Source organism: Apus apus, chromosome 2 (genome assembly GCF_020740795.1).
Source record: "Apus apus isolate bApuApu2 chromosome 2, bApuApu2.pri.cur, whole genome shotgun sequence".
NCBI lineage: Eukaryota > Metazoa > Chordata > Aves > Apodiformes > Apodidae > Apus > Apus apus.
The window spans coordinates 106,303,105-106,315,845 of record NC_067283.1 but is presented as its reverse complement, the minus strand read 5'-3'; the positions used below and the strand labels follow the sequence as shown (position 1 = coordinate 106,315,845).

The following is a 12,741-nucleotide window of genomic DNA, read 5'->3' as shown; positions in this document are numbered from 1 at the left end:
ACAAGGGCACAGCCACTTCAAGGTGGTGCTGTCAAGCAGTGCCAAGGGCTGCAGCGTGGCAGCAAACCCACCAAAACTTCCCTCACGCCCCGTGAGCCCGCTGGGCCTGCAACGGCCTCACTTGTAGGTGAACCCGGTGCCCCACCTGCCCGAGGTTTGGGGGCTGCCCTCTGCCCCAGGTCTCCTGTCAGCCCCGGCCTTCGCCAGAAGGGCCGAACCCTCTCCCATCAGCTTTCCAGCGGGAAAACCAAGCTCTGGGGCGCCAGCCGGCCAGCTGGGGCAGGGGGATGGGGAGAAGGGGCGCCGGGGGGGACCCCGCTCGGGGCGGCCGGGCGCCCTGCGGAGTCGGGGGCCGCCCCTCCGCCTGCGCGCAGCGCCGCGGCGGCTCGGCCGGGGCCGGCAGCGAGCGGGGCCGGGGCAGGGGCCGAGTGCGGGCGGGCGGGCGGGGGTGGAGGGGAGCGGCGCCTCGGCCGGAGGGGGCTGCGGAGCCGCCGGGGAGGGCGGAAACGGGGTGGGGGGGGGATTTGCGTCAGTGAGGGAGCTGGGAGCGGGCGGGACGGAGGGGCGGACGGAGGGACAGACGGACGGAGAGAGCCCGCGGAGAGGCACCGGCCCTCCCCGCTCGCCCCATGAAGCTGTGCCCGGGGTCCGCGGCGCCCTCGGGCTGGGCGCTGCCGCTCCTTCTCGCCCTGGGCGCCGGGCTCAGCCACGCCACCCCGCACCTGCGGTACAGCCGGCCGGGCTCCCGCAGCAAGTGAGTACCGCCCTGCCCGAAGGGGCTGCGGGAGCCGCCGCCGGGCGAGCCGGGGCGGGCTGGGGCAGCTGGGGGTGCCGGGGCGGACGGGCTGGGGCGGCTCCCGGTTGCCGCTGCCCTTGCCTTAGGGCCGCTGTCTCCTTCCTCCCCCTGCCCGCAGGAACTGGTGCGCCTACATCGTGAACAGGAACGTGAGCTGCTCGGTGCTGGACGGGACGGAGAGTTACATCCAGGCCCAGTACAAATGCGCTTCGAACCAGTTCCCCTGCCAGCCCACCCAGGTGTAAGTAGCCGAGGAGGCCACTTCGGGAGGAGAAGCCCCCGCTTGCCGAAGCGGGGGCCGCAGGGTTCCCAGCACCCCACAAAGCGTGCAGGAAGGGGGGGCACGGGGGGCAGAAGGGCGCGTACCGCCTTTCTAGTCCCCAGCACGCCCCGAACAAAGCGCTTGCCCTTATTGCAAACATAAGGCTGCCCGAAGCTAATTAGAGCCAGATTGAGCTCCTTCTTGGTCCCTGCCGCCCGTGGGCTGCGCGGGGCCGAAGGGGAGCTGCGCCCCGCCGGCCCGGGCGCACCTCGCAGGGCTTGCGGGGAGGCGGAGAGCCCGCGGGCTGGGTGGCGGGGGCGGTGGCACTGCCAGCACCTGCTGGCAGCCCACCTACCAAGCACCCTGGCACTGGGGGACGGCGTAAATAAACGGTTTTGTGGCTGCTCTGTGCTGCTGGATCGGCGCGTAACAGGGAGGGAGAGCCAGGAGGCTAAGCCAGTGCGTTTACAGTGCGGGTATCCCTGTCAGTTCTCCAGCAAGGAGAGCAGCCAGTGCAGGGATTTCTACAGAGGGCAATGCAGACTTTCTTGCTTGATATTAAGCCTCGTGCGATAGTGTGGCCACATAACAGGCTGCAGAGTGAACACCTACAGCACGGGGTGCTGTAGCAAGGCTGTGTGAGCCTGCAGGTAACAGCAGGAGTACAGCTGCATCTCACCTTCTAGCTAATCTCAGGCAAATCCCCTTTCCTCAGTTGCCCACCTGAAAAACAGTAATATTTACACACTTCTCTTGAAAATCTGTAGGTGATAAGCACTCTGCAAAACCATTTCATCTCCCCTAGAAGTCAGTGGACGAACACCCATAGATTTTCATGGACTAGGCTCAGAGTTGGATTGAGTTGATAGTGAGGATTCTTTTACAACAAAGAATAACTAGTTTTCATTTTGACATGGAACAGCGAGGATGAGACTGATACTGCTTGGTTCCGTGTACTACTGAAATAGACTGGACGTTGATGATGCTGCAACCCTGGGGCCTGACACAATAGATGTTGGGAGTTTGGCATTCAAATGCACTGGTTTTTGTTTGTTTGGGTTGTTAGTTTAGTTTAAAAAGTAGCTTTTCTCCTTTGATATGTATTAACACTGGAATTTGAGGGAAATAACAGAGGCAGAAGACAGCTGAGTAACACTCTCTTGTGTAATTTCCCTTTTTTTCTGTTTGGAGTGTTGAACTGGCCATTTTGGATTTCTGGCAGAGCTTATGGGCTGTGTAATGGGGTGTGCCCTTTGTTGCGCAGAGTCTCTGTAGTGGAGCTGTGGAGTGAGGAAGAATTGAAACTGAGCTTCTTGAACACATAAATCACCAAGCATTAAATAAGGAATTTCAGAGGTGGTAAATTAGGATTTTCTTGGACTATCTGCTAGCAGATAATGAAGAAAGTGCAAAGGCATTGCTTCTAGCTCAGGAAATTCCTGAACTGAGAACTGCATGAGTGGGTGAGATCTTTGGCAGGAGTCAGAAGGGGAAGCCCAGCTTGAGCAAGGGGCTGGACTGGATGACCTCCAGAAGTACCATCCCTTCCAGATGACTCTGTGGTTCTGTGAAGTGGCATTGTCTGTCCTTCTGCTTTTCCCAAACATCTGGACTCGACTGCAGTCAGAGAGAGAATTCAGGGCTAAGCAGATATTTGGTCTTGCCTGCTGTGGCCAGTCTCATGGGGTTTTTTTGTTCCTTGGAGAATGGAATTGGATACTTACCATAAGCTTTTGTTTTTTCAGTTTTAGTTTCTTTGGTGAACATAAGTCTTCTTCATAACCCTAATGGCAACTGCAAAACAGTTTCTTATTCTTAACATAAACCATTTCAAGTACCTATTACAGCACCAGCTGATAACATGGAAACGGTGTATCAAAATCTTGGAAGTGTTACTGTGTCCAGAACTCTCTATTGATAGGCTGTGACATTTTCTTTTTTCCATCTATTGCTGGTGTGCCCTTTATTTTAGTGGCAGAGTAAAAAAGGAACTCATCCAAAGCATTTGAAATACGTAGTTCAAATCCTGCAAACCCCTGAAAGCAGGAGTAACAATTCCTGTGAAAATTATTTAATTCAGTAGGAGTAGTGGTCTGAATAACAAAATGTGTGCATATATGTTTGCTCGCTGATGTTGACAAAAGTAGGACAAGAAAGAGCTAAAAAAACAACAAAGAAATGACTGTGAGGACTTTTATGAAATGATTCTCTTTTTTTCCTTTATGCACTTGCATAATAAGTTAAAAATGAACTAAATAGCAGATACTCATTGGAATAAACTACAGTCCCTGCATATCCTTCTGATACTTGTGATTCAGGTAAGAGCTCATTCTGCCACAGACAGTGGGGACAGTGAGACCCAAATCGAACAGAGAGTTTGTTAACTGTATGATAGGTATATGGGATTTATTAGCACTTAAGTACTATTAGGGTGTTTGGTTGGTTGGTTGGTTTTTGTCAGTCAGATTTTTTACTATTGATTTAAATTAGTTTAAGACTAGGTTTAAAGAGCCCTTCTAGTGTCTGGTATGTTCTAGGTTATGCATGCCAATTACTTAAATAGCTCACTGCATTTTATATGGAAGTGTTTCACTGCCTTAAACATATAGGGTACTCCTGAATTTCACATGTTCTTCACATATAGGAGAGTGGGTATTGTAGATATGGATTATGGTCAGCACTGATTTTTCTCTTGTTGTTGTTTTTTTTTTTTAAGAAATAGAAAGCTCTGGTGATTAAGCCTAAAAATCATGCGTGCATGAACCCTCTTCATCTGCCTATTGGGCCCATTAAAATATAATTGGTCTGGAAAAAAAAATCAACCCACTGCTTGAGTGACTGCACTTCTGGGAGTGTTAACTGTAATTTCAGTTTGGCTACAGGGTTTATTTCCTGAAATGTTAAGCTGAAATTCAGGAAATTATTATACTTAATTCTTTAAGTGTTTTATAGGTGTTTGGGCTCCAAGTTAGTGAATGCTTTGAGCTGATTAAGGTGTCAAGGATAAATGTGAGTTGAAGTGTGGCTGCTTAAGAGATAGGAAGAGGGGGAGTAGAAAGAAAAAACAGAAGGGCCCTTTGAAGTGTGTTCCCTTTGAAGTATGGGGGACTCCTGATTTATTTTTCTTAAAACTGTGACTAGCAAAGAAGGAAGGAGCTTTGTTATGAGTAGGTCATTGGACTGAAAGGTACTTACACGAAAACATTAGTGTGTTTACCCACTAAAAATAACCTGTCTGATTTGAAAATTAATATTGCTTAATAAATAACTGACCTCTGCCCACTTATTTTGTTGTGAATTTCTTTTCCGAGCTTTCTTATAGATTGTTTAGTAACATAATTAGCATTATTAGCAATTTGTAACTAATAGTTTCTGATTGTGAAAGCAAAACGTATTGCCCTTCTGGCTAGATTCTACATGTTCTTAGGGTTGTGGCTTCTCTTGGACATCCTCAAGTCAATGTTTATGCTTTAGGATCTTGTTATACCAGTTGTTTTGTCTCTTGTGCTGTAGAGTATGTGGGAAACCTGGCTGCACTGTAGCTGCTCCAATTTATGGCCTGGTATTTTTGGGCAAAGTCACTTTCACTAGTAAGGCTTTAAAACATTTTTTTTTTATTTTTTTATTTTATTTTAAAGCCTGAAGTGAACTGAGGCAGACAAAGAAGAGGGACGTTTTCTGACTTTCTGTCTTTGCTGCAGAACTGACAAATGGGACTTCACCATATGAGGTGGTAAATCAAATAGAAAAAGAATTAGATTATGAGGAACTTCTGGAGATCATGTAATACCCCCATAGCCCCTGGCTGACAGCAGAGCTAGCTTCAAAGTTGCTCAGGGACTTGAAGAAAGGATGTTTTAGCAGGTTCCTTTATTCAAGTACCAACTCCCATTAATTCTGCTCAAGCGAGTAAAGATACTTGTGTGCTCAAGTGTATAAGGAGTCAGGTGACCTGCCCTTAGCTTGTGGGAAGTGGATTTAATGATTTAGTGTGAGCTTCTCATCTTAACACTAATGATAAACATATAGTAAGTAAACTCATTGTTTCACTAGGTTGTGTGTACTTAGAAAACGGTCAAGAAAATGATGAATGAATGAACAGCTAAATTAGCAAGTCTCTCCAAACCTGAGCAATATTTTCCCACTTCTTGTCGTTTAATACTTTCAAATGACTGTAAATAATTACTTCCAAACTAATTAGGGTTTTGATCATTACCAAGAGGAAGATTAAAGTTATTTCAAGCTTTTGCCTTCAGAGACTGTTACTGCTAGTTTTCTGCAACCATAAATATCAGAATATATGACTATACTCATTGGTAACACACAGCTATTATTAAACATTATTCAGTGTTTATTAATAAAATAATATCAAGTAAAATAGAATTTTTTAACATAAAACAGAGAATCAAACTTTCAGTTCAAGTTAAGTGTCTCCATCAATTTACCATTTTCAGGCAACCTGAGAATGACCTGGGTGGAGCACATCAGCCCCAGTCTAGGAACATGTAGGAAATCCAAATTAATTTTCTGCCCTTCAACAGTTCCCAGTGTAGTTACAGATTATCTGAGACTGTTGCTGGAAGTCAAGCATAAAGCCCAGTGTCAGAGTGTTTGGCTTCAGGCAGGATCAAACCCAAGATATGCAAGTCAGCACAGATCAGAGCCTGTACTTGCCACTGCCTTCTAGCAATGCATATCTCATAAGAAAAACTTTCAGGATGCACAGAAAGTTGAAGGGAAAGCAAGAACTGTTTAATATTTTCCCTCCAAATATCTAGAAAGGTCTTTAGGATTTTTTTTTCTCCTACTTAGTGTATTTTGTATGAAGCAGAATTTCTTTGTACAGGCTCCAGCCAGCTGACTACACAGGGAGGCTAGCCTAAGGGGTTGTGCATTGAAAACACTAAGCAAACTTTAAAAACTTCAGAACGTGCTTCAGTTTCCTGGAGTGCTTGTCTGAAAATCTGAGTGCCTGCTGGGTGTGGTAAACTTTCCTGGCTGTCTCCCTGAACTTGAAGTTTTGCATCTCTGCCTCCATGCGCTGAGTGCAACAGAGTCTTTCTCCTCTGTGAGCTGGACAGGGAATTTTCATTTCACACATCATTCGAGTTCATTGCAATAATTTAAAAAAAATCACAGACTCCTTCTCAGTTCACATTAATGTAAATAATTAAGAGTCTTTGTGCTTTGCTGCTGTGAGAACTGTGTGACCTGGAGTCCTGGGGCCTGTACTGTTAAGTGCCAAACTGTTGCCAAAACAAAAAATTGCTAATTTTAGGGAACTGCTGACCTGTTTAAGGCCTTTTCTTGTCATAAATCACCCAAATAACCAAGGAACATTCTATGCTATTAGAAAGTCAGCAGTACCAGTTTTAGGCATTGGAGGTTATACTCCCATTTGACCTCTTCTTTAGCATTCTCATCTTTTTTCTCCCCTCCAGTTCACTTTTGACCTGGTGTCTTGAAAGTATCAGCTCTCAAAACAATGTTGCATTTTATTCTGAAAGTTGGGGTCCCAGCTAATCCGACAGGTTAGCTCTTGCATTCATAAAGATAATCAGTTATCTGTTCTAGCTATGCATATTTTCAAATACTCCATCAGCAGTAGGTCTTTCTTTTAATGATCCTAGAGATAAGCTTGTTTTGTGGGCAGAGAAGCAGAAGAGATACTAATGGAGATCAGTTTCTCAGGGAGCTTTATTAGGAACAATGCTCTGCATCCTCATTTGACCTTTCCACTGATGTGAGCCTGAAACTTGTGTTTTGGACATTCCTTCCCAGACTTCAGTGGTCAGTTTTTAAAAAATGAAATCCTTGTTGGCTGAGAGGGGTGGTAGTGGATATATGTAGCTCCATACACACACACCTGGAAAAATGAAACACTAGTATGAGACATAGGGGTGTGTCTCAAGAGTGTGCAGTCCTTTGGTTGTTTCTTCCCAAGAAGAAGCATTTCTCTCCCAAGAGAGAAAATTGTATTTTGAATCTCATTTGTTTTTGATAGAAGAATGCTAACTGAGATGAGTGACATCAAAATCATAAAATGTAACTGTGTGAGTCATGAACAGTGGCACTTAAGGAGATTTTGAATGGAACTACAAATTAAACCCTATGGTATTGTCTGAGAAGAATTGAGCATTTCATCTTCTACTAGTTCCTTTAATCTTCTATGCCACTTCTTGAAAAAAAAACAAAACACAACAAAAAAATCTCTGCAGTAAATTTCAGCCACAGTCTCTTGCATGTATTGAACTAATGTTCATCACTAAAGAGAGCCATGTGAGAGAGATCAGGGCAACATGGTTTTCTGCTCTTTCCCTGGCCCAAATAGATGAGGGGACAGTGTTCCTTAGGGGCAGAGGAAAGCAATTTTCCTCCATCCATCCTGAGAGCTGATACACTGATGATGGAGTTGGAGGGAGGAATACACATCACTTGTGCCAGGTCTCTTACCCCCAGGCAGTTTCTTCCAGATGGAAGGCAACCTCTGCTCTTATTGTGCTTCTCAGGTGGTGCGAAGAGACAGAACAAAAAATAAACACTGGAAAAAGTATTTAATCTGTAATGCTCCTTCCTATTTTATGATGATTTAGTAAAATTAGAGTGTTTTTGTAGTCTGATAGTAAAGCACTCTTTACGGGGACCTGGATGGGTGGTGTTTTGGTTATGTACACAACAAGCAGTTGTGTTGCTTCAAATGTGTGGTGCTTTAACTTCTTCTCTTGCTTTCCTTCAGTTTCAGTCCCCATTAATGCTCTCAGCCAGTGGGAGTTTTTATACAGTATTTAGCTCAGAATAGATCTGATGTAAATGTCTGCACTATACATTAGTGCAAAACTTATTAAAAGCACCCTTATGTGCCTATGTGTGCCTAGAGAAGCTACTCATACCCATACCCACTTATCCTTGCAAGTATGTGCTAGTGGAGGTCACCATAACTTTATGTATTTCACAGGGGCGTGTGAAAATTGTGTTTTTCCCAGGGCAAATGATTTTCAAGCACTCTGTGCTTGCTTTTGATAATGTGTATTAGGGCCTGATTATTACATTATATAAAGACCGGACCATGGCCTTTCAGGAACTTCAGTTGGGATGGCTGTGACTAGAGGATCTGGCTAGTGGGTAAAGTCACTGGCAGGTTTTTGAAGGAAAAGTAACTCCTCAGACCTCAATGCCTGGAAAAGTGTGTGCTGACCTTCTTTATTTAAATTTTGGAAAGCAAAAATGCCAGCTAAAGGAAAAGTAGCAGTGGAAAGATGAGATTTTCTTACATCCATCTGTAAGAAGTAGCTTAGTGTCTCTAATGCCAGATCAAAATAAAAAAAATATTCTGGGATTCACTAGGGATCTTTCTAAATATATTTTTGCTACAGCATATTATTTGGATTTCTTACTGACTCCGTGGCTTTCTTTGACTGAACATGCAGACTTTTGTTAGGCTAATCTGTTCCTGTCAAAACATCTTTCCACAGCTTGCCGTAAATGCCTGAGGATAAACTCATAGTAAAGACACATTTTTCTCAAATTAAGCTGGTCTGTGACACAAGCTAGCTTCCAGTGCTGCTGTGTGAAAAAAAGAAAGAAATGAAAGAAAATGAAAGAAAAAAAAATCCAGAGGTCTGATTCATCCCTTGCTAACTTGAGTTGTCTGTCATCCAGGGGTAGAACATGAGCATGGGAGCTTAGACACCTGCAGGAGTGGTGACTCGGATGCTGATGTCATTAATGTCCAGCATAGTCTTTAGGTAATCAGATGTAAATAACGAGTTTAGGATGAGATGCAGGCCTGTTTTGGCTCTGCTGGCTGTATTGCCTGTATTTCTGTTGGGTAAGGGAAACCAGTGCCTGTCCATACCTCCACAGTAGGCTCCTGAAATTCAGGTGTACTGAAACCCACTGTTAAGATTGCTAGAAGTCTCTGGGATTTCAGTAGAACTAGGATTTCTGCCACCATTTACAGGGGCATTACATTTACAGGCCATTAGACCTGTACTTTTGAGAAACAGAAAGCTTGGTATCAACTGGTTCTGGTTTACTATAAATGACCAATTTAGGTATTTTTTCAGAGGAAGCCTTTGCAGCCTACAAAATAAAAAATGGCTGGACAAGATATGCTTACATTTAATTATATCTTTGAGGTGCTATTTTTGGACGGTGTCTGTGTGCAACTTTAGCACTCCTACTGCAATATAATGGAGATTTGGATGACTGGGACATGAAAGAGCAGGCTATATAATGTAGAAATCATGGATCTACATTCAACAAAAGCATTAAATAGTGATGATTCATTATCTTCTATTCAATAAGACTGATTTGCAGGCTGCTGAAGTTATGGGACCTTTTCCAATGACTACAGAATTTTGGAACAACCTTGAAGTTTTGTGCTCAGAATAAACTTTTTATATGCTGCTTATGTAGAAACATATGCTGATTCTGCAGTCCCTTCCTCACAGTGAGGATGTGGTGGCACTTATCTCCATGCATTTCCCCAAAGGTTGAATGTTAATATCTAGTTACAGAGCTGAGCCATGTGTTTTCCCACCAGTTTTGTCCAAATGTTTCTGATTTGTTTTATCGCTATTAGGTGACATTCCAAATATCAGTGCTAACTGCTCCCTTCTGTGATTTAGCACCATGAGAAAATTACAGCTTTTTCCCTAGTCAAAACGTCTAGCATTTCCAGAAAATGTGTATTTTTAATTAAGCATTTTCCTAAGAGATACTTTTCTCTTAAGGTGGAAGAATATTTGAATGCTGTTGGAACACTGTGTGACTTTATTTTGGCTGCAAAATACTTAGATATTAAAGACGGAGATTTGCATTTGTGTTCTGAAGGAGTTTTCTCATTTGGTCAGTATGTTGAGTCCATAGTGAAGGTAGTAGGTGTTGGTAGTTATAAGCCTGTTACGGAAAAACTCTGAAAAAGCAGCTGTTCTTATTTCCTCCGTTGCAAGGACAGATTAGAGACTGTTGAAATTGCCCTTTATTCATGCTTTCTAAAATGATGATTCCATTTGTAGTATTTAGCTCAATTCACCAAAAGGAAATGCAGACATCTTGGACTGGAAGTCTACACTTGTAAAAATAATTGTGCTTATTAATGTTTACTTGAATAGAAGAAATCCAACTCAAGTGGAGGAAGATTTAATGTTTTACTATTTTGAATTACATTCCAGCATATACAGGCATTAAAGTGGAGTCTCTTTAAGGAACTTCTGAAACTTCTGAGAACCCTTTTGACCAAATTGCCTCACTAGGTAACTGCATAAAAATTCAAACCTACAAGAAGAAAGATGTGACATTTGGGCGCGTTATGTTCCAACCGTGTAATTCTACCCAGCTGCACAGAGCAGCAACCTTCCATCTCTTCTGCTATACTGAGTGTATTTTGTATGTTTTGTATGTTTGTGTTTATATGTCCTGTGCTTGCTGTGACTAAGTGAGCAATTGGATTCAGAGTACTGCAAATGTAAATAAAGACATGTCTGATTTGTATATTCTAGTAGCTCCCAATCTTATGTTATTAAAACACGTAGAATCACAAATTATTCTTGAGATGTGGTCCCTAGCAGAAAGTTTTGGGTTTTTTTTTGTTAGAACTGTAATCAAGAATATGATTGTTTTGAGTGCTGTTAGACTCTCATATCCTGCCAAAATCTTGGAAGTGTCCAGCTCCTCCACTGAAATACACTGACAGCAAAGTTCTGGCTTTAAAAAACCTGTAGTATGAATTGACAGTCTCCCTTGGGCTGGATGCATGCTGGTGGCTGTCATTTATCTGTGTACAATGGCACCAGTCCTTGCATGGGCAGCTTCCACAACTGTGGATGAAGCTGATCATCAGTAGTGAAGCTGTAGCAATGGAGCTGTGATTTTTAAGAAACTTTTATGTGACTGGATTCAAATTAGAAGGGTATTAGGGTAAGTTCCTATTTCCCAGCTTGATGTGACTGGCCTTGCTCAAGTAAATAGGACCAGCCGTGTGGTTCATTCAGCTGGACTGGCAGTATAGGGGAGCAATAGTTCTTGCTAAGTAAATGCCAATTTAATTTCTGAGCCACGAAGGAGCATAGATGTTTTGTTACCGTGGTTTAAGACGTAAAATATGAAAGCTGTTCTACATCCAAATTTCAAAGGACTTTGATTTTAGCTTTTGTTTTTTTGCTTTAAGAGACTTGTGGTTTGGGATTCAGGTTAGTCTGTATTTGATGTGCCATAGCTGAAATCAGAACAGATCCAATTAATGTATGTGCTTGAGCTCTCACATTTGCAAGAATTTGGAAGGAATTGACTGCTATGACATTTTAAAAGTTCTTGATACACAGTGTTTTTATTTTCTCATTTAGAATGGGAGGATTCTTCTGCATTTCAAATAATTTTTTTATTAAATCATATTAAAGCATTTCATGCCTATTTAGGATCATGAAACTAGGAAATATAAAAGAATGAAAATATTGAACCTGCTTATTTTTTTATTTTTAAGGTGGAGTTTGGAAAAGTTTTCTAATTTGCTCATATGAAAAGCACTAAGTTTGGTTTCTTTTAATTTTTTTATATTATTCTTTTGTGTATGGTTGTGTCTTGCAATTTATTTTTGTCTCAAGGTTGAATTAATCTGAGGATGTCGACATGGATGAGCTTGACTACAGAGAAAGCTTGCAGAGGGGAACTTGTCAAAAGTATGATAGGAATGGCAGAAATAATACAAAGAAAATCCTTGTTCCATAATTTGAGCAAAGACATGCAGAATTTGCATGAAAATTGTTCTTATGCTTTTATAAATCTTGTCTGAGCTGCATTCTTAAAACTTTGTTAGGAAAAATAGAGAAATGTATCAGTGGTGTTTTAAGATAGTAAAAATACTGCAATTTTCAGGAGGGAGTTTGGCCCTGAAAGCATAGACAGAAACACACAAAAAGTTTGGAGTAGTATTTTATGGAAATCAGAGGAAAGTATGTACAGCCATTTCCGGCATGTGAAAATTGATCTGACAAGTTCAAAGTTTGCATTTCAAAAATGTGGTGGTTGTGAGAGAGGTTGTAATGACTCTCTCAAACCACTTCAAAACACTGAAGTACCTAGCTATTCCTGTCACTCCTCTGACTGTCTCAGCTAGTTGGAAGGAAAGGAATCAAACCCAAATTACATTCACGAGATGTGGTTTGATACCAGATAAGGGAGAAGGAAAAGGAAGTTCCTGGGTGGTCAGGATGTTGTCTTTCCCAGTGGTGCCCTCTATGGTGCACGCCTTTATTCAATTTTTAAAGCACTTGACCATGGGGATGGCTGTACCTTACATTTGTGGACAGGATCCAGCAGATGTTTTTGGTGGCAGTTGTATAAGAAATGGTGAGCTGGAGTGCAGTCTACAGCTGTTTCATATATGCAGTTGTGAAGGTAAAAAAGGATGGGAAACCCACTCAGAGTCTACGTGGTCCAAGGCAGAACCTGAAAAGCTGACAACCACAGAAAACCACTTTGGTTGTGAGCAGCTAATAGACAGATGATGGCCTTGCCCACCCCTGCCTTCCTATGAAGATTGACAGGAGAAGGGAATCCAGAGCCTTATTAGAATACACTACTCTTTGGCCCAAAAATAGTTGGAAAGAATATGTTGCCTCTAGTCCCCTTAAATCAGAAGTCATAGATAAAGTAATAATGCAAAATCACACTGATTATTTCC

General features: G+C 42.7%; 1 protein-coding gene across 1 annotated transcript in view; it reads left to right on the top strand.

The window, feature by feature from the left end:
* The first annotated feature begins 554 nt into the window (after positions 1 to 554).
* The window catches only part of EMILIN2 (elastin microfibril interfacer 2), a 34,601-nt gene continuing 22,414 nt past the window's right edge, over positions 555 to 12,741 (top strand). Inside the window, exons 1-2 of the mRNA XM_051611739.1 lie at positions 555 to 754; positions 915 to 1,037. Of these exons, the coding sequence (XP_051467699.1) occupies positions 630 to 754; positions 915 to 1,037 (248 nt within the window). The 5' untranslated portion in view covers positions 555 to 629. The remainder of the gene's footprint in view (positions 755 to 914; positions 1,038 to 12,741) is intronic.